The following is a 23,988-nucleotide window of genomic DNA, read 5'->3' on the forward strand; positions in this document are numbered from 1 at the left end:
ACGCAGAAATTATAAAAACATGTGCTCTCAAAGGCTAACATGAATATGCACCAGCAAAAAATTAAGCTTTTTATTTGCTGTCGACAAATGACAGCTAATGACAGTTGAGGAAAACATTTTTTACTGAACCATCAAACTGTATGCAGTTGTTGGCATAAATATTTCTTTGACATCGTACAGGGACCAAACCACAAAGATTTTTGATAATAACTTTTATTTAGCAAAAAGATAAAGAATAGTAGAATAGCATAGAAACGCACAACTAAGCGACACTCATCTTGATGAACGCGCCCTCTGTGGGTCTTCATCACCTACGTTAAAAATATGAATCTCTTTCTTACGTTAACTTTGAAGTAGTGCTTTCAAAATAAAATTGACTTCATGTGTAACGAACCAGGCACTATGTGCTTAAGACTTAGAGCTTGTCCGCCAAAGTTGACAGAGGGAATTAGGTAACGCCTGACATGTTTTGAGGTGTGCAATGTAGGAGTAGTTTTGAGGCGAAAATTAATTGAAACGCAGCGTTGAAATATTGTTTTAAGCCATTAATTGCTAAAGAAGCTACCTCAACCACTGACAATCTACTCTTACTTGCGCCGCACTTATTTGTCAAAGATCGGTGGTTGAGTATAATTCCATGTTTTTCTTACTATCATTGCTGGTCTTCAAATGTCTTGTGACCTGGAAGACGTTAGTTTTAAATAAGTTTTGCGGTAAAGTCGGTAAAGGGAAGCTTTTGATTCCCTTTTTAATTCCTGGGAGGAATTCTTCTCCCGGCTTGCTACCCCCGATGAACTTAGAACGGATGTAATTGAAGTCTCCTTCTGCGGCAAAAGAAAGCTTTTGATTCTCTCTTGATACCTTCTTTGAGGAACGCATAAACAAGAGGATTTAACGTACTATTGGCTAAAAGCAGCAAATGTGCTACTACTAATTCATGCTTGGACACATCGCAAAAATTAAAGTCAAAGCAGATTGACGCATGGATTTCTAATCCATAATAAGCAACAAATATTATAACAAGTACTGTTACCAACCTCACCGTGGGTGATTTTAATCCCACATTTCTAACTGTCATTATATTCACTGAATTTGTCGCTACGTTAAATTTAACCTGTCTCAAAAGAGTTTTCATCTCGCGAGAAAGTTTGAGGGCTATTAATAGGATATGAAAATGTGCCGAGAAAAGAAGAATTGTTGGTAACACTTCAAAGAGCACGGTGAAGATGACACCAAATTTAGCCGTTTCTGCAGCAAAATCCTGGCTGCCGAAAAGATAAATGATGAATCGAAAAACGAGAGAAAAAAACGGAATTGCCCAACAGGTCGCAATAATGAAAATTGTTCTAGTTGACGTCAGGAGACGGACGTATTTTAAGGGATGGACGATGGCAATATAGCGTTCTGCAACCAAAGTGGTCAAGCAAATGTGTGAAGCATCAATGAAGAAATCAGCGAACCTCAGGCGAACATCGTCGTTGCATGTATCCACAAGCACATTGCAGATCATGGACGCCGGAAAATATCCACAAGTAACACCCAGATCAGCCACCGCTAAGGAGAGGATGAACCAGTTAGCTGTTGTTTGTAATCTTCTTCTTTTTGCGATGAGGAAAATAACCCAGGTGTTTCCCATCAGACTAAAGAAAGTGAAAAACCAGCCAACAATCCAGTCAAAATCCATCCTTTACTGGCTGTGAGACTGAATCTGGATATGATAATGTAGATTTGCTGTCGACTATGGCTCTTGATGGAAGCATAGATGTTAAATCAACGGGTTTCAGATTGCAACCCGGAGGCGATCTCTTTTAATACAACCCTGTATGAGGCTGTCACGAGAGCTTTCAAGCTTTAAAAAGCTTAATGGCGTCAAATTAAAATTTCCAAACAGAAGAAGTCCTTCCTTCACCAGCCAATTGCTCTCCGATATCTATTATTCAAAAATAATAGCTCCTTACGAACATGGAAATAAAACTACATGATGCAGCAGCGACCTTCCTAGTCCCATAATGAATAAACATGCTACTATAAATTTATCTTGGTTTTAAAGTTCGCTATAATTACTAGCTCATATGCAATTTAACAACGCTAAGCCAATCAGTGAGACTAATCTTATGTCTTTGTCGACACAATTATTGTACACAGACTTAATGGACTGAAAGCTTCCTTTTCCACTTGAATTTAAATTGTACGACTATCTATAAAAGCACTTTGCATATCATGGAGGCCGGGAAATATCCGAAAGTAACACCCAGATCAGCTACCGCCAAGAAAACGATGAACCAGTTAGTTGTTTTTTTAAAAAATCTTCTTCTTCTTGCGATGATGAAAATAATTCAGGTTATTCCCACCAGACCAAAGAAAGCGATGAACCAACCTCCGATTCAATACCAGACCAATTTCCGCCGTTACTTTGCCGGGAGACTGAATCTAGATTTGATGATAGGTATATCTCGTTGGCTAGAATCGTTAAAGGAAGCACAGGTGTTAAAAGCCGTATCAATAAAAGAAAGGGGGGAGGGGATGATGCCGCTTACATTAGGTGTCGAATAGTGAGTATGTGTTTTCGTTTTTACACGCAGTTGGCATGATAAATTGACACAGCACTTTGAAATTAAAGTTCGCTTTAACTTTCATCCAAATACACTATGACAATTATGGCTGAGCCAATCAATGTTTAAGATAACAACCTATCATCAAAACCTTTTTAGAATTAAACTTACTTATAGTTTAGAATTTACTATCAGTCAAAACAAAATGAGTGGGCAGGGCTAGCAAGTTTGAGCAGCGTTGATCGAAAAACAAGTATTACATACAGTAGCTTTTTGGGCTGCCAATGCTAAGAAAGTAGATTCTTGGAAATAAAATGTCCGTTCAGTGAGATGGCAACTTCCAGTTATTTCCTTGACACACAAGGTAAAATGAAGATGTTTCTCTACTGTTGACATTTGTAGTCAATATTTTTATGAATTAAACTTCTGCAACATTTTTCCAGTGGTTCAAAATTAGGATATCTTTCTCGTAACAAGAGTCAATTTGTTACCCTTTCTTGACGTATATGTCCTGCCAAAGGGTGATTTTACTGCCTTAGGTCTAAGTTTGTACATCATCATGCTGTCTTTTGAGAGAAAGGGCAGTGCTATAGTGACAAAGAATATGGAAAGAAGAAAAGTTTATTAGCTAATTAAACTGCTTTCGCAGCTTACGTGCAAAACTGAAACGATTTACCTCTCTGCTGAGTACAAACAGAACAAATGTCAGTCAAGTCACCAGTGTTGGGTGAAAAGCGATATGATTTGCAAATTAAACAGCTGTCAGTTAACTTAAGTAGAATATCTCTTGCATTTTTGAAACACTTCATGGCAAATTTCTGACAGCTAATAAAAACATGTTTCACTGACCAATCAAATGAACGCAGCTTTTGGCTATTAACATTGATTTCGGTAGCCAAACATGGATTAAATTTTTCTGGAAAGATTATTCTTGATTTAATTCCAGTGGTTCCGCTTGAAGTGACCGTTCAATACAGGTGAAGAACAATTATAGAATTAACAGGCCGTTGGGACTCAGTCAAGGGTAACCGCGACTGCTTTATAGAGGTGACCGCTTAACCATTGCTTTACACCCTAACATCATTATGCATATTCTCCATACTGTTCTCTATACATCCCCTAGGGTTCTAACAGGGAGAATTTCCAAAACCATTGAGAGCTGCATCAGTTGCTGATCATTTCCTTTATTCTCAATACTTAAACCGTTTATTCAGGGGTGATATTGGTAGGAGAAATTAGAACCTTGTCATTTTAGGGATCAAAAGGTTAACAGAGGAGAAAATACAGCAATTGAGTGGAAAAATTTCGGGGCTTTGACAACCGACTGACCAATTTATGAGAACTGTCAACAAAAGTCTACCGCAGTAAGTCTTATCGTCCCTAATCCTGCCCTCTTTCTCACAAAAATAATTTTAGTGATTTCAACTAGTAATTGAGTGCTGGAAGGACACACCATAGCCTCATAAAGCTGATCTTTTCAGGCCTACTTAGCATTTGATAACTTTATTGAAAGCAAACATGATTTATCATCATTTACGTGGAAACTGAAAACAATGAATGGGTCAAGAATTCATAACACGTCACAATTTTGTGACTATGGTAAGGCCCGATCCAACTGGTAAGATGTTAACCAGAGCTCGAGGATCCTTAACTATTTTCTTGTTCAACGCGTGCATGTGGACAGCTATCCTTTTGTATATTGACGGAAGGTGGTACTTGTATAACTCAATTGAATCTCTCTGATAGTCGAGTGGTTCAACCTCTGATGTTTTGCCATCCTTGTTGATCTTTGGGTCACAAACATAGCCTTCCCATAGCGTCTAAATGAAAGATAAAACATTACGAATTACACTATATAAATAATGTGGTTGTTTATCGCGTTAAAATGCAATAATCATCGTTTGTCTCTCAATAAAATTATTTCCGATATGGATCGTCACATTTTAACTCCTTGCTGCTACTCTGCTTGTGGAGATGGGTGGACCGGTTACGCATTGTTCTCCGTTGTGATTGGTTAGGTTTCAACAGCTTTCATCGGCACATATATCGTTCTTTGCAATAAAAATTATGGTGATAAGATAGTTCAGTGAATATATGATCTTTTTCACCCACTGCACTTAAAACTATACGATTTGCATCAAGCAACTCCAGCTCTTCTTTTTATGGAGCGTTTTCACAGATCGTTTTCCTTCTTAAATTCTCTTTCCGCGAATGTTCCCCTAAGACAATTTCAAATGCGTTTATCTATTTACATATAATTTATCTCGCACGATCAAAAACATTTGCGTTCAGGTTTAGTGATAGTGGAAAAATTAAGGCCAGTACAGAACTCATCACGGCTCCCAACTCAGGTTATGAGCTTGTCGAAACTTGTATACAACATACAGGTGAGTCATTCTTACATCATCCAATAGAATAATTCCTCCTTTGCGTACAAGCTCCATGCATTTATCATAATACACAGGATAGTTTCACTTATCTGCGTCAATGTAAACCATGTCAAAAGTTCCAGTTTCTCCATTAACAATCAATTCATCTAAAAAGAAAAGCAATAGAAGGAAAAGTATAGAGGAAAGAAAAAGAGAAAAAATGAAAGTCGATTTGAGGCGAATGTTAAACCTTTCCTGCCCTGTCTAACACCCTGACTTTATAAGCTTGGATTTTTTTGTTACATGATTAGTAATAATAATAATAATGATAATAATGATGATAATAGTAATAATGGGAATTTAAAAGTGAACATTCTAAGACGTGGCCCTTTTTGTTCACCGTTTCCTCGTCGTTATGGAACTTAGAGTGTAAAAACAGAGGACCTGGAGAGGAAACCCTCGGAGCAAGGACGAAAGCCAACAATAACACTCGACCCACTTGTAACACTTGGTGCAAGAATGTTACCCGAGCCACAGCGATAACAGGTGAGCGCCATCACCACTGCTCCATCCTCACTTCTCCGTTCTGCGCCATTCCTACTCTCCATCCCCGATAGTATGTGGCTTGCGATTTAAATGATGACTTTTTAAAGCTAGCTAAGATAACCATCCTCAATGCGTCACTTACACTATTGACGTAGTTTGTAACTTACCGAGAGCCTGGGCTGCGTCCTTTATTATGGACCTAATTTTGTGGCTTACCCCAGCCTGTAAAATGGCAGTGAAATATTATTTAATCAAATGAACCGTCATAATAATGACAAAATCCTAGAATCTTATTGGCTTATTACTATCGCTAACATTATTTGCATACTTTCTCCTTTTGAATACCCACAGTGAGTGCGCGATAACAAACATCCTATTTATAAAAATAATAATATTATTTAATATTTATATTGAGTATTTTCTATTAAAAAATTATCACATTCGTTACTTAGATCTTGATACGACTATTTAATATGCACGGAAAGCTATTTCCCTCAGACATTTGCGTAAAAACATTGCGCTAGCATTACACACAAAAGTTGGTCTCTTAATATTGATCTAAAAACAAAGGTAAAACTATATGGTCCAGACAGTTCCAATATAATAAATTTCAGTAAGAATTTTGGTTGAGATTATTTGTAATTTCAAATTTAAAAAAACACTTTTGACACGTAGAGAGAATCGCCAGTACTTTTATATAGTATGAAAAAAACAAAACAAAACAAAATAAAACAAAGCAGACGATCTTACCTTTTCCCAGATTGGGCGTCCTGTGGAGACCCAGTCCTCCTTGAAATCTATTGTTACCATTTGACCGTCTTCGGGTAAAACAAGTGCAATACTAAGTGAAGTTGTGCCAGCGAACGTCCCTGCGTGTGAAAATGATACAGTCCACTATTCAAAAGCACTGGCTTGACTTATGTTAGTCTGTTCACGCAAACGGAGCGAAAAGTAAACGGTACGATAGTAGCGCTAGTAGACCTACGCAAAGAGATTATAATTTGGTTCCACCCATTCCTCCCTCGTTTTTTTCCTAACCCCGTTACTAAAGCGTCGTTCACTGCCGCACTTCGTTCTACTAACTGGGACAAGCTAGACTAAATTAAATAGCTCTACTATATTACTCAAAATGTGATTCCACAGCTTATATCAATGGCTGCTTTTACTTTATCAACACTTGGAGAGGACAAAAGTGGGCTGGTGACGTCAGTCTCATTCTTGTCTTCAATTATCTATTTATAGGATCTCTAATAAAATGTTCTGTTACTCTCCGATTTCATCCGCTCTTTCATTTTTCTTTCATTCCATTGATGTCACGAACAGCGTCCATGTCATCGTTTCGAAGCGAAAATCAGACAAATTTTAAAAGTGCTGCAGCTCCGAAGAAATGAAAGATGGAAACAAATTTCGTCCACAATAAATCAGTAAATTTTCAAAAATTTGCAGCACGGATTTAGAAATAAGGTTTGCTTTTACATAATGTTGAAGCAATCCTTTAACCTGTACTTCTTTTTAAATTAAAACTTCCTCCAGGTTTGAGGATAATTTAAAGTGATATTTTTTGTTTATTTCAATTTTAAACGCAACATACCCACTTCGAGAACCTTTCTTGCTCCGATCGCTTTTGCCAACTGAGTTATGAAGTTTGTTTGGTCAGCCTCTGTCGCCTTAGGTGAAAATTCCTCCAGCTTCTCGCAAATTACCTTAAGACAAACAAATAATGGTTTGTGGAGTGGCAAATCGCTGGACATGTGGACGTGAATTATGCCGAAATTAAACATTTATTATTGGTCACCTCGAGTCGTGTTTGATTTGAGCAGAATCAGGCCAATTTTGAGCATGTAACCCTCCTTTTGCACAGAAGGCGGAAACTGTTCTTGGTCAATAAAATTCTAAGTAAATCGTGAGGTCACAAAATTGAAACCGGCAGATAATTCACTTTTTATGAGTAACTTAAAGTTACCTTCACGCATTATGTTGAAAATCGGTTTTACTCCAGTTTGGAAGGTTTGAGATTCGATCGAACTTCACGCAAAATTCTTGAGTTCTTTTAACCATTTACTCCCTAATATCAGCAGGCATATTCTCCACACTGTTCTCTATACATTTCTTAAGGCGCTGACGAGGAGAATTTGCATACCATTAAAGAGCTTATTCAATTGATTTATTAATTAATTAAATACATTTACATAGCGCCATCTTCCATTTATTGTCCACGGCGCTTTACAATACTCTAAATACCGTAAAAATTAAAATCCTAAGCATTAAATTCACTATAACTACAAGTAAAAATTACAAATCAAATGTACGCGTTGAAATACTCATGAAATTATGACCGATAACGATGTAAACCTACCTTCAGCAAGCTCTACCGAGAGTTGTGATACATCATACTCAAGAGAGATGAAAAATTTCTTTAGAGTAATCTGATTCAAGTTAACCTCATCGCCATATGACCCATTTCGCCCAATGGGTGAATGAATATTTCGTATGAATCGACTTTCACTCAGCACTTGGATTCGCCACCATCTAATTCAATAAAACTCGTGTTTCTTTATTTATCTCGTTGCAGTGCTGTTATCACAATGATATTGCTACTGTTGCTACTTTTAGATTCTTAAGAGCGGGGAGAATTGATAGCTCGTGGGATGGATTTTCGGGAATCTAGGTTAGGAGAATATACGGCCGTTTCGAGCTTGGGTTTATGCCAATATCCGCCAGAGGTTACGCACTGTTCACGCTATAGGATATCGATCAGCTCAAGAAAGGGTTTGAACTTTATTACAAATGATGTAGTTCTGTCATTAAAATACGATGGAAACTACAATTGGTTTGATTTTCATACGATAAGAAAAGCGCAAATGTAGTCATGTGGAAAGACAAGGAATATAAGTACATCTCTAGCGCGTGGAATAAATAACAATAAGGAGATCACCTTTCTTCGCTTACGAAATGGCAGCCGAAAAGAATGTCGAACAATCGTGTTCGTAATGGGAACAGGCCCCTTAATCGATATTCTTCTTAGCTGAATTCATTGGTTATTCCCCTGAAGATAACCAATCTTCGAAGCCGGTACAGAGCATAAGGCCAATGATATTAAAGAGTAAAATCTCATTGATGACAACGATCGAAACGCGTCCATTTTAACCACGCAACTACATCCTTTGGAAAGTAGCGTAAAGAAATACTCGGTATATGTGTATTATTCTTGTAGCTAACACCACTTGGCACTCCGGCCAGGAAATACGTTCGTCTTTTCCTCTAGATTTCTCCTCTCTCCACTATAGTTGCCGACGTGTCTTAACAGTTTTCAACGTTACAGCTATGTAATATGATCGTTTTGGCCGCGCGCTTAATGGGGTCACTTTCTGGCCGCCAAAAAAAAAAATGCACCAAAAAAAAAAAAAAAAAAAGCCTAAACCCTAACCCTAACCCTAACCCTAACCCTAACCCTAACCCTAACCCTAAACCCTAACCCTACACAAGGAGAACTCGCCAGGCGCCAAGGTCGATTATTTCTAATTTAAAATATCGCTATCAACCAGAAAATACTCAAAAAATTTCGTGTCATAAGCACTTTAACGTTATTTTCTCTTGAGAAAGGCAGTTTATATTCTATTTAGAAAGTTCAATACTCACCCTCCTCAGTTCAGTGACTGTATGATGCTCTGCAGAGGAGTATTTGGCGACATATTCGAGAAACGTTTTCAATCCAGCAGTCTTCTTATACTTTCTACCAGGCCTTTGAATATAGTCGTCTGCATATCGGCGCGAGCCGTGGAGTTTACCAAGAAGGTAGCCGACGGCAAGCGAGGAGCACACTGCAGCTCCGATAAGGACTGTGTTACTAGTCATGGCTTCTAATTCTTGGTTACTGTTGTGTAAATAACTTGAAGATAAATACCTTTGCTATGTCGGTGCGAAGTTAGGTCGTGTGTTGCTTAAATCTTTACTGCATCAAGTGGAGGACAGAATCATTTCGCATATGTCTGAGTCACGCAGTTAGCGTTATGTTTTCCAGAGGCAAATGTCCAAAATACAATAGTGTCCAGACTCTTTCCATAATTTTTGCAAATGTAGAATGGCCAATGCGGATGTGGAACAAAAGACAGAACAAACTAAAAAACAGACAAGGACTATTATTTACGTTGATTTTGCTTTTCTTTCATCCTTAATTCTTCCAGAAAACTCGCGCGGATGCTCTCTCGCAACAACAGAAAAAAGATAAAAGACAGGGGCATGCGCACTTTCATGTACCCTTTGTCTGAAACGTTCCCGCGAACAAAGGAAACACCAATCAGCGGTTACAACCATAAGCAATGTAACCGCGCGAGCCACGTCGAATACTTTGACTAAATGAAGACCTTTGCGACAGAATCTTTTAACTTTTGACTTGTAGAATAATCAGCGTTAGTAAATTCCTAGGAAGATGTCTTTCACAACTTTAGAGACAACGAATTTTCCTCTGTATGCCGTGAACGTCCTAGATAAGGATCATTTTTTGATCGCCGGTGGTGGAGGGGCGGCGAAGACCGGGGTCCCAAATGCTTTGGTTTGTATTTTCGCTCTTTACTTGTTTACACTGATTTTTACAAATATTTTATAGTTCATGTCGTATTGCTGTGTCTGTTTATTATTTTTTTTCTGTGTTTAATCTTTTTTTTCATGGATTCGTCTACATTTCATTCGATAAATTGATTCTACTCCTCGACTCATTGTTCAAAAGAACGTACAGTTCATGTGATCGTGGTACTCTTCAAATCAAAGTTTTAACTACAAGCTTATACAGGTGTGGAGTCTTATTTTTGCGGTGAGCAAGGGCAACGTGGGATGATAGTAGATGTAAACTATTTGGGGAAAATCGTATCTTTTTTGTAGGGAAAATGTATGTATCAAAAGTTCCAAAATAATATATGTTTAAGTTATAATCGAGTTTGCAATTAACGAGGCAAACTAACTTCAACTGTCCATTTACAAGCTTGGTATATTGTACTTGAACTAAGGACTTCTGAATTTTGTACCAAACAGTACTGTGTGCTTTGTATTATTTTAACATTGAACTTATGTTCAATGAGATCAGATTAGGCAACAGCAGAATTTTTATCTTGACAACGTGGTAATCTCTCTCTTTTTTTTTAGAATATTTACAAGCTTGGCCAAAACAGTAAAGAACTCAAAGCAACACTAGTCCATAACTTTGAAGCTGGGAGGAGGCCAATTATGAATTGTGCGATTCATCCAACATCAAATGTCATTGCTGTTGGAATGGACAATAAATGTCAGTTACTTGAGATTGATATTAAGGAGGAAGTAAAGAACACTGAAAAAGTGAAAGGGAAAAAAAAAGTTATTGTCAAAGAAAAGACACAAGAATTTATTGTCAAAGAATTAGAATCTAAAGTGACAGTTTCAGCAGAGGACAATGATTCAAAAGATGATGGTGATGTAGGTTTTCAGAAAGTTGTGCGATTCACAGCAGATGGACAGCACATTATTACTGGAGGATCTGATGGGCATGTTAGGGTTCTGAAGGTAAAAGGGAATTTTCAAATGTTATTTTGAGCTTATGATTCTCCTTAATTTTTGTAATTTTAATGTAATTTGTGGTTGAGGAGTTTTCTTTGTCTGGTGTCAGTTTTGTTTGGTTCTTCAGATCTGACAAATTCAATCCTTTACACGTGAACATCAGGAGGCATATTCTCTATACTGTTCTCTATACATGTCCTAAGGTACTGACTAGGAGAATTTGGTTAACAAGGAAGAGTTTCTGTACTTGGTGATCATTTCCTTTATTCTTGTAACCTTCATGTGTGATTCAGGGGTGATATTGTAAAGAGAAATTAGTTTACACCCTGACATTTGTATCTACGGTATCTATATGTAAACTGATATAGGCCACTACACTATAGAAAAATGTTTTTTTGGTGTAATGTTTTTTGCCCTTTTTTTTGTTTTATTTTATCTCTTTGCTCATTTTGCTTTAGTATCCCTCTTTGGAAAGTATCCATGATATAAAAGCTCACACAACAGATGTTGATGATTTAGATGTACATCCTAATTCATGTCAGGTATGAGCATGCACCATGATAAACTCAATAATCCCCAACACATTGTTCATTTAGCCTGCAAGGAAAATTCAGTTAGTCAAACTTTAAAAATAAAATACTAATCAAAGACAGTCTTAAAATATAAAAGGTCACCTTTGACATGATCCTATATTACTTTAAGAAAGTGAGTGTGAGTGTTTCATTAGAGTTTTTACCGGGAAACAGATGAAAGCACTATGCTGGGGGCAAAGTGCTTTTATTGTTTTTCAAGTGTTTGGGAATCCTGATGAAACGTGTGGCACAAGTTTTTTGAAAGAGCTCCTCAAGAGCACCTCAGGAATAAAGAAAATGGAAATGTTCAGGAATTTTTCACACCTTGTCATGAAGAATTCAAACATGTGTCATTGATATTCAAATCAAGAAACGAGTTCATTAGAGTTTGATGCTTTATTAAAGTCAAGAGTTTGAAGAAGAATGAAACTCGTGGATAATGCCTCATTCCAGTGTTTCACCAGGACCTCAAACCACATGCAAATGGCAAAATTGGTATCTCTTGGTTGGACAATTACCCTCTGGAAAATAGAATAAAAACTTTTCATGGCCTTATGTCAATCTATATTATATATTTTTTTGTCTTAATGGTATGGATTTATCTGTCACTAATATGATTCTTTATGTACATGCACAACATCACCTGAAGATGAAAATAAGTATTCTTGCCTGGTAATTTGCATGTAATTGTAAGCTCTATTAAGATATTTGTTTAAGTTTTTTTTAAATTTTATTGTCTATATTTACAGTTTGTAACATGCTCAAGAGACACAACAGCTTATGTGTGGAGGCTGGAAGAAGGCAAAAAACAATTCCAGTTGTATTTTTCTGTTAATAATGAAGATAACTTCTTTAGAATCAGGGCATGCAGGTATGAAAAGTTTAATCTTCTTTTTTGAAATCATTTCTTGAAAATTGTCCATTTTTTTAAGAAGTAAAATTGGAATTGAGAGAACAAGAACAATGTTTTTCATTTAGGAAATAAAAGCACCCATGGTAATGACAATTGATTTAAATATCTAAATTCTTTTATCCTTTTTTGGCAGGTTTTCTAGCAATGAAAGAAAGGAAGTGAGTCTGTTTACAATAAACGTGCCATCCAAGTTCAGTAGAAAGGCTCCAACACCTTCATACTTAGTCAAGTGGGACTGCACAAAATGGCTGCCACAGCTGAGTCAGGCTGCTGGTATTGAACCTCTCACACAAATGGCTATCAGGTACAGTTGCCAAAGGTCCAATCTTCCCACCCCTATACATGTATGTAACCTGCGAATTTGATTTTATTTAAAAAGTTGTACATGTATATGCCATTTGACAGCTACAGTGTATTTTATGGTGGTGTTTTTCCATCCTTAGAAGGAGCAATTTAGCTATAATTGGCCTTTAATTTCATTCATATATTGGTTTGACTTTTTCCTCAGTGGAAATGGGATATTTGTTGGAGTCGGAACAGCAGAAGGTGATATCTCAGTTTACATTGCATGGAATCTGGCTGTAAGTATCATGTGAATTTTAATTAATGAATTAGGTTTTGTTTAACTTGAAGTACAAGACTTATGCACTGAGAAATGGAAAAATTCTTTCAGACAATAGCTTCATTTTGATTCCTTTCCAGCCACAATATTTAGGTATTAAATGTTTTGGGTTAATCTTTAGCCAGAAGGATTGCCTTACAGAATGTTTCTTGGGACAACAATGATAAAGGGTAGGAAGGTTGAATCTGATGTGGATGTCTAAAAACCATATCAGTCATTGATATACATGTGGAAGGACAATGTCCTGCCTCCGCACTTTAAGACCTCATTAGTTTTGGTTATTTCATTGTATAGTGTACTGATGAATTTCATGTATCATATGCTTATTTAAATTTCCTTCAGTCAATTGTAGAGGTTCCACGATGAAAGTGTTTGTCATTATTTTCTTAGAAACAATTATATTCTTTCTGTCTGCAGCCCTTGACTACTCTTAAGGGTGTTCACAACATCTTCGTCACAGGACTAACATTCCTTCCCAGTTCTCCACTCATCAATGATCACCTGCGCAACGAGTTTGCATTGCTTAGTATATCTGCTGACAATGCTTGTAAAGTTACTACCCTTAAAAGAAGAGGTACAAATAAATTGTTTTTACTATTACAATCTAATTGCCTCAGATTAAATCCAATTCACTGAACCTCAAAATAGAATTTAATATAACAGTTAGACAAACTGATGCCATAATGTCATAAAGACTGAGACATACCACCAAGTTAAAACCTAAGATTTAAAAAATGGTTATGATAAATAGAATGAAAAAAAAAACATCCTGTTATTTCCTCAAATGCTGACCCCAACTCTAGCCCATCAGCTTGGTCAATTGGTGGTTGTTAAGATATTTTTTGCACTGTATCTGAAACTAAGATACTGCATGTAGTTGCAGTTTTGTTACTTGTTACAAGGGTTTGTGACTTTCTAGGCCAAAGGTATAATTATTAAGACAATGGCTATTCAGGGAAGGCCACCAGAAAAAGTGTTGTTACAGTATGCATAAAAACCAACTACAACAACAACAACAAAATGTATTAATTTAGTTACTTCAACCAGATCAGCATTTATATCCCTTAAAAGGAGCACGGATATTATAGGGAAAAACTGAGTTAAACAACCACATTTCCTTAGTCCATGTTGAGAAAAACATAACAGTTTGATCTTCATTTCTTTTTCAGGCGAATATAGTTACTGGTGGATTCTTGTTGGATTTTTAGTTTTACTTTACCTAACCCTTGTGGTTCTAGCTTATGCAGGCATTGATTTATAGTGAATTGTTTTTGTAATTTAACGAATATAACAGAATGTTACTGAAATATTATTATCTGATGTATTCTATAAAAGGAATATGATTTTTGAATTTATGACAAGTAGATACTTTAGCTTTGAATTCCACAATGAGTTGTAAATATTTCTTATGATAATAATTTCAATTGCTATTGTTTTTGCCAGTTTTTTCTTGCATTCAGGGTGCCTCTTCATGAGGCCTTAAATGCATGCAGTGATCCTCTGCATCTGTTGAGAGGCATTCTACATGTATCCCTACAATTTAAAGTGCATGCATACATGCAGAAATCTTTGGGCCTGATTTATGCATGCTACATGCACATGTACATGTACACTGCATGCAAACATAATTTGGTCATAGTCTACAGAACAAAAACACCAGTTTTTTTTTTTAAGAATGCCATGTTAATAAGCTACACTCAGGTGTTCATATTCTTCCGTATGATTGCAAATCCAGTGCAACAGGAGATTGGCTGTTGTCAAGTTGTTGCCTGACAGTTTTGCTAGGGACCATCAAATTAAAAAAAAATCAGATTTACCAAAGTTGACCTTTAGTTAAGCTTCCATTAACCAAACCAACATGATTTAACAAACCCAACTAAAAACCTGGTATCTTGCTGTTTCTATACGGAAAGGCTTGAAAATGGCTGGGAGTATTTCAGTGCATGTGTTTTAAAGTATGATCTTCCTCCAGTGAGTTGAGTCTGTGAAAGAAAAGTTAGTTTTGGAGAAGATGTGCCTTAGTTGGAAAAACTTAGGTTGGAGTTTGATTACATGCATGAAGATTAAACACTAAGAGTACCCACTGAAATTATTATTTAATTAGTAAACTGTCAATCAACCAATTTTAATTTGTGCAGTGAATATGAAATGGAAGTATTTTAAAGGTCATGTGCGTCATTTGTAGAACTTTACTTTATGAGGGTGAATTTATATTTGACTTTGGTGTATACTATAAAACTCTTCTTCATGGCTGAAGGAAAGGAAAAGACTTAACCTAGTATTTAATTTAAATTATTCTTGTTTAAATTATTGCCTTTTCACCATTTTATTTCCAGAGTCGTACTCAAAGGTATATATCCAAATAATACATAATGGTGGTTGTATAATGTAACTTTTCAGAATTTACAAAATGTCCTTCAGTATATTACCATTTCCGTCTAAAGGAACAATAAAATTGTTTTCGCGTGACGCACGTAATTAGAGAGCATTTGAATTGAATCTCGTTTAAGCAAAACTAAAGTTATCGCAACAGCCAATCAGAGCTGAAGAAAATGTAGAGAGGAGCCAATGAGAACTCAATGTATTAAGGGCGGGAAAACGCAGGTGACCAAATTTTGATTGGGTTTACTTTGAAGTCTGATTGGTTTACAGGTGAGTGAAGTTTTCTGGACCAATGAGAAAGCGAAGGGAAGTAAAACCATTCAGCTTAACCCAGAATTACTTTCGAAACTCCATTAAGAAAATTTTTCACATCCTTAGAATATTTTGAGAGCATTAGCCGATGCGAGGCCTTTCATTTAAAAGCTTCGGGATAAAGTTCATTTCATTATATTTGAAGTGACATCACACGCTTTCGTTTAGTATTCTAGGGATGAAACGTTGTTGTATAACCGTTAAACGTAGCTGAAATCTTCAAGAACATATATTACAATTTCATCGAAAATCCTTGTAATTAACTGGAAGATTTCAGCAGCTCAGATGAGATTAATGGAATAGTTATCGAAACGTGGACTAATCTTTAGCGTCCAAGAAAATCTCACGTCCGTGAAATGTAAAATGCAAAGCAGATACATTTCGATATCTCAGAATGTTTGAAACAGGTTACCAAGTACAAAGGTTATTACAATAACTGTCTTCACAAAGCTTGGCAATTTATGTTCCAGATCGCAGGAAACATTGAACTGCTAGGTAAGAAATTTTGGCGTAGACGAGAAAAGCAGACGTACGAAACAGTGGCTTTGAGTCTGAATGCCAACTTCTCCGATCATTGGCAAATGCGCAATCAGATTGGTAAAAAAAAGCACCTACTGTCGTACCAACAAGGATCTCATAGGGGACGCAGTTTTTATTTTTTCATATGCCTTTAATCTGTTACCGAAATCTGAGGCAACGTAAAACAAATTGAACTGGTTTAAAATCCAGAAAAAATTTCAACCGTCTCAATACCAAGATCATGGTTTTTTATCTCGTCAGCTTTGCAAAAACCTTTTTTTCTCTTCTTTGTTCTTAAAATGATGTCTACTTATCGCAAATTCTGCGGGGATTAATCTTAAAGAAGCCTGCATATTATAAAGTAATGAAATACTCAAGACTTCCTTCGAAATACGATAACAGTACCCTTATGACCACGTATTCGTGACTCTCTTGTCGACAGATGTGCACGTATTATACAGACATGTTCAAATTTATTTTTGCCCTCAGTATAGAAAATTAAATTGAGTTTTAATTTTAATTGAGCGAAAACATAAACTATATAAGTTGAATTTAATTGTCAATGATATGGAGATTTGCCAACGTTCCCCCTTTGGTTATCCTGATCATTTCCTTGTTTTGAAACACTTAAGATAACACCTCCAATTTCCATTATTATTGGAGAAATCGGTGCCATATATTACATTGTAGTCAGAGATTGTTCCGAAAAAGACTGAACGTTGTTTCCTTTGAGCTTGAACGTCGATGAAACTGTCTTTCTGAAACTCACTATAGAAACGTCTACGTGAGTTTGCATCAGTGATGTAATTTTTCTGTAGTTCAACTATTTAAAGTTCATTCAAAGTTTTTAAGTCTTGAGATTCTCACCTTTGAAAGAAACTACTAGGTGATTTAACAAGTCTCTTCTGCCAACCCACCAGTTCCTATTATTTCTGTGATTTTTCCACTGACTAAAACAGGAATTTCAGTTGATCTCTACCAAGTTTTCACAATTACGTCGCAACATTCAAATTAACCGACCATCACTTGTAACACAGGATAAGAGTTAATATTGAAACTCGCTTGTAAACTTGTCTACTACAAGAGAAGTAGGTCAATTCAAAACAACTCTGTCATTTTCTATGCTGACATCAACTTTTTAATTTCTCTTCTAGTTTATTTGTAGTCTTTTTTGGCCCGTCCCGAAAGAAGTCGTTCACATACTTCGTACACCGTGCGAAATACGTCAAATAGTTGCGGCCACGATAACTATTCAATAAAAACACCAACTTCTTGCGTATTCTTACTGCTACTTACGTCTTGAATAAGTTATATATTTTTTTGGTTTATGAATTTCAGAACCGCGATATCTAATTTTAGCATCTGTAAGATCTAGTGGGAAAATCCCCTCCTCGGTTGAAGCCACAGTTTTGTGGTTGTTCAATCACAGATGTTATTGGGAAAAGTCCAGGTGCAATCAGACCACGAGAGAACAACTGTTTCGTTGATGACGAAAATTGTCATTTTCTCCAACGCAGGAAAACTTTGCGTCGGGTCTAAAGTGACGACGTTGCCGTATATTGATATTGGTTATTAAGCCATGTTACCTGAATCATTTCCCAACCCCTCCCCGACCCCAAAACAAAAAACAAAACAAAAAAAATAAAAGAAAAATGGAATTTTGACAATTGCAAAAGTTCACCGCATTGGAACGATAACTGCAAAGCGGAGTAATAAAGGAACCCAGATAGCCCCTTAATTTAATTTTTTTAAATTCCATTTGCGCGCCTTCTTTCTGGAATAGTAATGGACAAGGCAGTCTGAGTTGTCACGCTCTAAGAAAAATGTGTAATGAAGAGAAGTCCTTAGTCGGAGAAATACGGACAAAAATACTAGTGGTCGGAAATGTATCAACGTAAATAAGACCAATAACTGCAAAGCAAATCGATCGAAAAAAAGTGCGTATGAGTTCCGTGAGGAAAACCTAGGAATTCAACCCAATAAATGCTAGAAATTGAAAAAGTTTACATCGTAGTCTTTCGAGTTATAAGCAACAAGACAAAAGCTGGCTTCAAAATTGCAAATATTTCTTTCAAAACTTACTGTGCATATCATTATTTTGGTGGCAAACTCTAAACTATAATTACACCGATTAAAATATTTCCCTTATAAAACAGTGGGCGTTTCTTGGACGCCTTTGCTAACTTTCTGAAGTAAATACTATGGAGGGAAATAAAACTCAAAATTCACAAGCAACATTGGGGACCAGTTGCTCACTAAAACAATGACGACGATTAATGTCGCGTCTGAAGCTTACACAAAGCGCAAATACTTAACTTCAATAATCCTTATTCGTTTTCTTACATTATTCTATGAATGACAGAAATTTGTCCAAATGTCAATCGTTCTATTTCCCCCATGTTCATAATAAAAGTTAAATTGTTTATATATCCGTATGTAAAACATCATGTTTCTACCAAATTTCGTAAATATTGTATAAAATAAAACCATCACGCGATAATTTTCAATCTTTTGTTTCTGCTCTTTGTAATTCTCAGACTTTTTTAGAATTCGATTGATCACTAAAGGAGTTAAAGAAAACTGAGCAAAAAAGTAGCAATAAATGAACCACGAATCGAGTTTAGACTATCTACAGACAGGCGGTTGGCCATTAAACCTATTTACCCTTCTTACCGAAAAAAAGAGAGAAGAAACATCCTAATAAAAAAAAAAAACAGACACTCAAACAAACAGCGTTTTATTCACGATTTTCAATTTTCCCTGATTACAGATTAATGGTTTCTACAAGGAACAGAAAAGATCTTTCCAATTAAGAATAAAAAAGAATGAGTTCTCTTATCGATTGCGATAGCCTTTTTCAGTCCACCATCACATCCAAAACCACCGAAAATCTTTGCCCATCTGGCAAAATCTCCCACGGAATGCGTGGTAGAACAAGGCGTAGCCATCGCTCTTTGAAGGAATCTCGTATTTTGTTACTAAGATATCCGTACTTTATTAGGATTAAGGAAAGGATTGTGTTTGTACTGAGTTTGGAGTATGAGGGAATACGCATAGTTTGTTTTTGTCAGCTCTGTTATCAAGCGGCGGTGTATCGTTGTGGTTTTTACGCCAGCTTAAGAAACTCTGTTACGCACATGTCATATTGCGCGAGATGAAATTGGCTCAAGACATCATCAATTATTGACGCAGTGAAAACGATGATATAAGGACACAGAGGTGAAATGTTGCCTGCTTAAAAGTTCTGGCGCTTTGACCTCCAAATTAAGCGCTCTAAACTTTCTTGGTTTATCATACTTGTTTAAACTTCTTTGAAGTAATTGTTCGGGAGAGTTATCTGCTGGATTACAAATAATTTCGCCGTTGTCAAGTAACATGAAGAACGGAGCATTAGCGCTCTTTTTTTGCATTCTCAGTCTGACCAGAGTGTTTGCCGAAGAACAAACGACTCAACAGAAGAAAACCGTTGCGAAAAGAGACGAAGTCTTTTACAACAATGTTGGATCGGTGAAAAACTCCTACAGTATTGAGGAAGAGGACAGGAGTTCCAGGTCGGCTGAAAAGGAAGAAAATCAAAACAACAATTCTGAGAACAAGGGCGAATACTTATACTACGGTTCAGTTTACCCGAGGGACTTTGAAGGAAGGGAATACGAATTGAACTATCCCACCTATGAAGAATGGTATGGCCCCTTTGAGCCGCCTGAGGAATACTATCAGAACGTAGACGGAGATTATAAACGTTCACTGTACTCTCGAGGGAAAAGAAGTGCATACTATGGTCCACGAGGGGGGAGGAGTGTCTACCATGGACCCCGAGGAGGAAGATCTGTAGCAACTGGAGCTGGGCCTCGTGGAGGGAGATCGGTTGAGAACGACAGTGGACCCCGTGGGGGTAGATCTGTGGAAAGTAATATTGGACCTCGTGGGGGTAGGTCTGTGGAAAGTAATATTGGACCCCGTGGGGGAAGATCAGTGGAAAGCGACATTGGACCCCGTGGGGGAAGGAGTGTAGAAGATTCCTCTTATTTGTCAAATACAAACGTCGGGCCCCGTGGAGGAAGAAGTACAGATGCCAGTGGACCAAGGGGTGGAAGAAGCGTCGATAAATCAAGTCAGACATCGGACGCATCGTCAACTGCAGAAACAGGGCCACGAGGCGGACGAGCAGTTTCAGACACAAAAAGCAAAGCGGATGAGGCTAACGGACCCCGTGGAGGACGAGATACCCAGTCTGCAATCAATGACCAGAGGGGTGGTAGAGATGTGGGAGAGAAAGGCCCCAGGGAGGAAAGAGTCAGGTCAGTTGAAAATGATGGCCCGAGGGGAGGTAGATCAGTAGAGTCCGGCCCACGGGGTGGAAGAGCTATTGATAGTGGTCCCAGGGGAGGGAGGGCTATCGAATACGGTCCTCGGGGAGGAAGATCTGTATTTTATGGCCCGCGTGGTGGAAGAGCGATAGAATATGGCCCAAGGGGTGGTAGATCAGTTGATTATGGACCGAGGGGTGGTAGATCAGTTGATTATGGACCAAGAGGTGGTAGAGCGATCGACTACGGACCCAGGGGTGGAAGAGCTATTGAGTATGGACCTCGGGGTGGCAGAGCGATAGAATACGGCCCAAGGGGTGGTAGATCAGTTGACTATGGACCAAGAGGTGGAAGAACAATCGACTATGGACCCAGGGGGGGAAGAGCTATTGAATATGGACCTCGAGGTGGTAGAGAAGTCTACTATGGACCTAGAGGAGGAAGGGATATAGATTATGGACCTCGCGGTGGGAGAGAAATTTATTACGGACCCAGAGGTGGAAGAGCCATAGATTTTGGTCCTCGGGGAGGTAGGGCTGTAGATTACGGTCCCAGGGGAGGTAGGGCTGTCGAATACGGTCCCCGTGGAGGAAGGGCTGTAGAATATGGTCCTCGTGGTGGTCGTTCGGTAGATTTTGGCCCACGTGGAGGTCGTTCACTTCTATACGATGTCGTTTTTGGTCCAAGAGGGGGGAGATCCTTAGCGTACGAACCACGGGATAGAAGATTCGTAGAATCTGAGGGTCCACGTGGTGGAAGGGACATTGACTTTGAATACGGTCCCCGTGGAGGTAGAGACCTAGAGTATGTAGACGTCTACGGGCCTAGAGGAGGGAGAGCCGCTGGAGGAATTGACTTCGGCCCCAGGGGAGGTCGTGACCTAGAATATTCAGAAGAGGAAGGATTCTATGATTTTGGTCCACGAGGTGGACGGGCTGTTTATTTTGAGACGGGGCCACGAGGGGGTAGGAGTGTGGAATTCGAGACAGGACCCCGAGGAGGGCGAGAAGTGGAATATGGACCCCGTGGTGGACAGTACCTTTACAGTGGGCCACGTAACGGGAGGGACATATCTGGACCTCGAGGAGGACGTAGTACCACTGTTGCGGAGAGATCAAACGGTCCACGTGGAGGACGTGACCTTGAAAATGGGCCTCGCGGAGGCAGAAGTGCCATGGCAGGCCCTCGCGGTGGAAGAGGAATCTTATCAGAAGGATCAATGTGGGCCGCCAGTTCTGGAGAAACTAATGATGGGCCACGGGGAGGGAGAAGCGTTGGCAAAAACACTGCTGACGCATCTGGACCTCGTGGAGGGCGAAGCACTGCTGAGAGCAGCACAGCTGTAAAGCGAGAGGCAACCACTGCAGGGAAAGAGCAAACAGTTGTTAAAGAAAGACAGGAGAGGGACTCCAAGGAAGTAAACGTTGATGTAGAGAAGGTCGATAAGAAGCTAACAAATTCGAGCTGAGCGCAAAGTCGCAACTGATGGTTTTGCTCAGAAATAAGGTAGATGCCACTAAAATTAATTGATGCACCTTAAAAAAAGCATGAGCCCGTACCCATATATAACCCAAAGTAATTTCACGAGGCAGAAAGTTCGTGTATATAAAGGTCTCAATGGGTGATGGCTTCTACAGTTAACGGCTAAAATTTTGGCCATTTTATGCCTAACGGTTATTAACCTTCTATTGTGATTAAAATGAAAACATTTTCACGGTCAATTTTTGTTTACGACTAACCGTGATTAAAATTTGTCAATTTTACGCCTGACAGCTAAAATTTTGGCCGTTTTACGGCTAACGGTCAACCCCTTTGAGACCCTCATAAATGGACACCTTGAAATTATTGCTTCTCCATTCATACCTAATTGTAACAGCTTTGCCATAAAAAAATGAAAAAAACAAAAGAAAGGAAAAGCTAAATTGAAATTTATTAGAATTTAGCAAAAGCCCACAGCATTAGTATATGACCATATCAGTATATTTTTCTTCTAACAACATGTGATACTAGCTCTCAAAAATGTTTAAAAGAATTAATAAGTGAAAATTATGTGAAAATTGTTTGGCTGCCGTGAATATGGACAGAGGTTAATTTTATACGCTAATAAATTCCTATATGGCTCTTTCCCATTTTTATTTGTTTTGGGTTTTTTTGCTATGACAACCTTATTGCAAATAGGTATTCATCAGACAAATACCAAATAGTTGTTAAGAAGTTAACCAAAAACAAACAAACAAACAAAAAACAGCCAGCAGAAGAAACAAGTCGCCAAGTTTTTGCCACGAAAAAATGCATGCAATGGCGGGTCATAATCTTGATGATAAGGTCAGTAGCTTTTCTGGTAATAAAAATCTAGCATATATTTAAGTCAAGTTTAAACGTAGAACTTTACATGAGACGTACAAAATTGCAAATTTGGTCGACCGAAAGAGGGTAAAGTTCGACCGTTGGATCAAACGTCAAACATGATTCGTCGAACCAAATTCAGAGCACCCGAAAAAAACCCTTCGATCTGCTGGATTTCAAATTAAGTAATTTACTATTTATTTATTAAGTTTGGTTTATGGAAAAGATCGCGGTTTGTCTTACAATCGATCTTCAGTCACACGCTCTATCCGTCCAAAGCAAACAGTCGATGTCGATTCAAACCAATTGGACGAACTCAACGGATTCAAACGTCAAAGCTAACATTAACTAATTTCTCTCAGTTCAGACGTTTGAAGTCAGCCGTTTGAGGTTTTATTCTTTTATAAATTTCCTAAACCACATTAACGTAATTCTTGTTGTCTAAACCGTTTTTTCTTGACATTGTTTCCATTCAAGATTGGCCTTCTTTGACCCCAATGATGCGCACTGACTGGGAACGAGCAATCACAAGATTTAAAGCTGGAGCCTCATTGGATATTAAAACATAATCTAACGATACGAAAAAATAAGAAAAAAATGCGTTTAAGATGAAAAAGTAGATATACTGTAGCCCATCATTTGCTGTTAAAGTTAAGTTTCTTTACCTCAGCGTACTTCACAAAGAAGACAGTGAATATTTTTAATTGGTTAGGAATGGATGTATTGAGGTAAAAGGGATAAAATAAAGTTATAGTAATCAAGTGTAGTCATAACCTCGTCCAGTTCTTTCATTGCTTTAGTGAAAGCGAATAAATGAACGGGTCATGTCAGTAAATGAATTATTTAATTGAGAGACCGCTGACATAAAACTCAACTGACTCACTGAAGGACTTACTAAGGGGATTCACTGAGCGATTCACTAACTGAATGAATGAGTTCACCCTTTACGCCCTTAAATCAGCATCCATATTCTCCACACTGTTCTCTAAACATTTCCTAAGGTGCTGACAAGGAGAATT

The 23,988-nt window shown here is 37.9% G+C and overlaps 4 protein-coding genes across 4 annotated transcripts; 2 read left to right on the forward strand and 2 right to left on the reverse strand.

Annotated features, from left to right (window-relative positions):
- Positions 1-272: 272 nt before the first annotated feature.
- LOC113673723 (melanocortin receptor 4) lies at positions 273-2,335 on the reverse strand. The gene has a single exon (XM_027190149.2). The coding sequence runs from the start codon at positions 1,682-1,684 to the stop codon at positions 797-799; it is 888 nt and encodes a 295-aa protein (XP_027045950.2). The 5' UTR covers positions 1,685-2,335; the 3' UTR covers positions 273-796.
- Positions 2,336-4,040: 1,705 nt separating this feature from the next.
- On the reverse strand, positions 4,041-9,466 carry LOC113673716 (putative caffeoyl-CoA O-methyltransferase 3). The gene is made up of 6 exons (XM_089190292.1): positions 9,107-9,466; positions 7,059-7,170; positions 6,218-6,336; positions 5,635-5,689; positions 4,955-5,088; positions 4,041-4,372 (listed from the first exon to the last, which is right to left on the reverse strand). Exons 1-5 carry the CDS (start codon positions 9,320-9,322, stop codon positions 5,024-5,026), a joined length of 567 nt encoding a protein of 188 aa, XP_089046418.1. The 5' UTR covers positions 9,323-9,466; the 3' UTR covers positions 4,041-4,372; positions 4,955-5,023.
- A 309-nt stretch (positions 9,467-9,775) lies between these two features.
- On the forward strand, positions 9,776-15,581 carry LOC113673720 (guanine nucleotide-exchange factor SEC12). Its single transcript, XM_027190148.2, has 8 exons — positions 9,776-10,019; positions 10,607-10,999; positions 11,452-11,535; positions 12,315-12,436; positions 12,612-12,782; positions 12,987-13,059; positions 13,518-13,674; positions 14,270-15,581. The coding sequence occupies exons 1-8, from the start codon at positions 9,897-9,899 to the stop codon at positions 14,359-14,361; spliced, it is 1,215 nt and encodes a 404-aa protein (XP_027045949.2). The 5' UTR covers positions 9,776-9,896; the 3' UTR covers positions 14,362-15,581.
- A 3,640-nt stretch (positions 15,582-19,221) lies between these two features.
- On the forward strand, positions 19,222-23,739 carry LOC113673707 (uncharacterized). Its single transcript, XM_027190131.2, has 2 exons — positions 19,222-22,129; positions 23,447-23,739. Exon 1 carries the CDS (start codon positions 19,689-19,691, stop codon positions 22,089-22,091), a length of 2,403 nt encoding a protein of 800 aa, XP_027045932.2. The 5' UTR covers positions 19,222-19,688; the 3' UTR covers positions 22,092-22,129; positions 23,447-23,739.
- Positions 23,740-23,988: the final 249 nt, after the last annotated feature.

This window comes from Pocillopora damicornis, chromosome 12 (genome assembly GCF_964200805.1).
Source record: "Pocillopora damicornis chromosome 12, jaPocDami1.2, whole genome shotgun sequence".
Classification (NCBI taxonomy): domain Eukaryota; kingdom Metazoa; phylum Cnidaria; class Anthozoa; order Scleractinia; family Pocilloporidae; genus Pocillopora; species Pocillopora damicornis.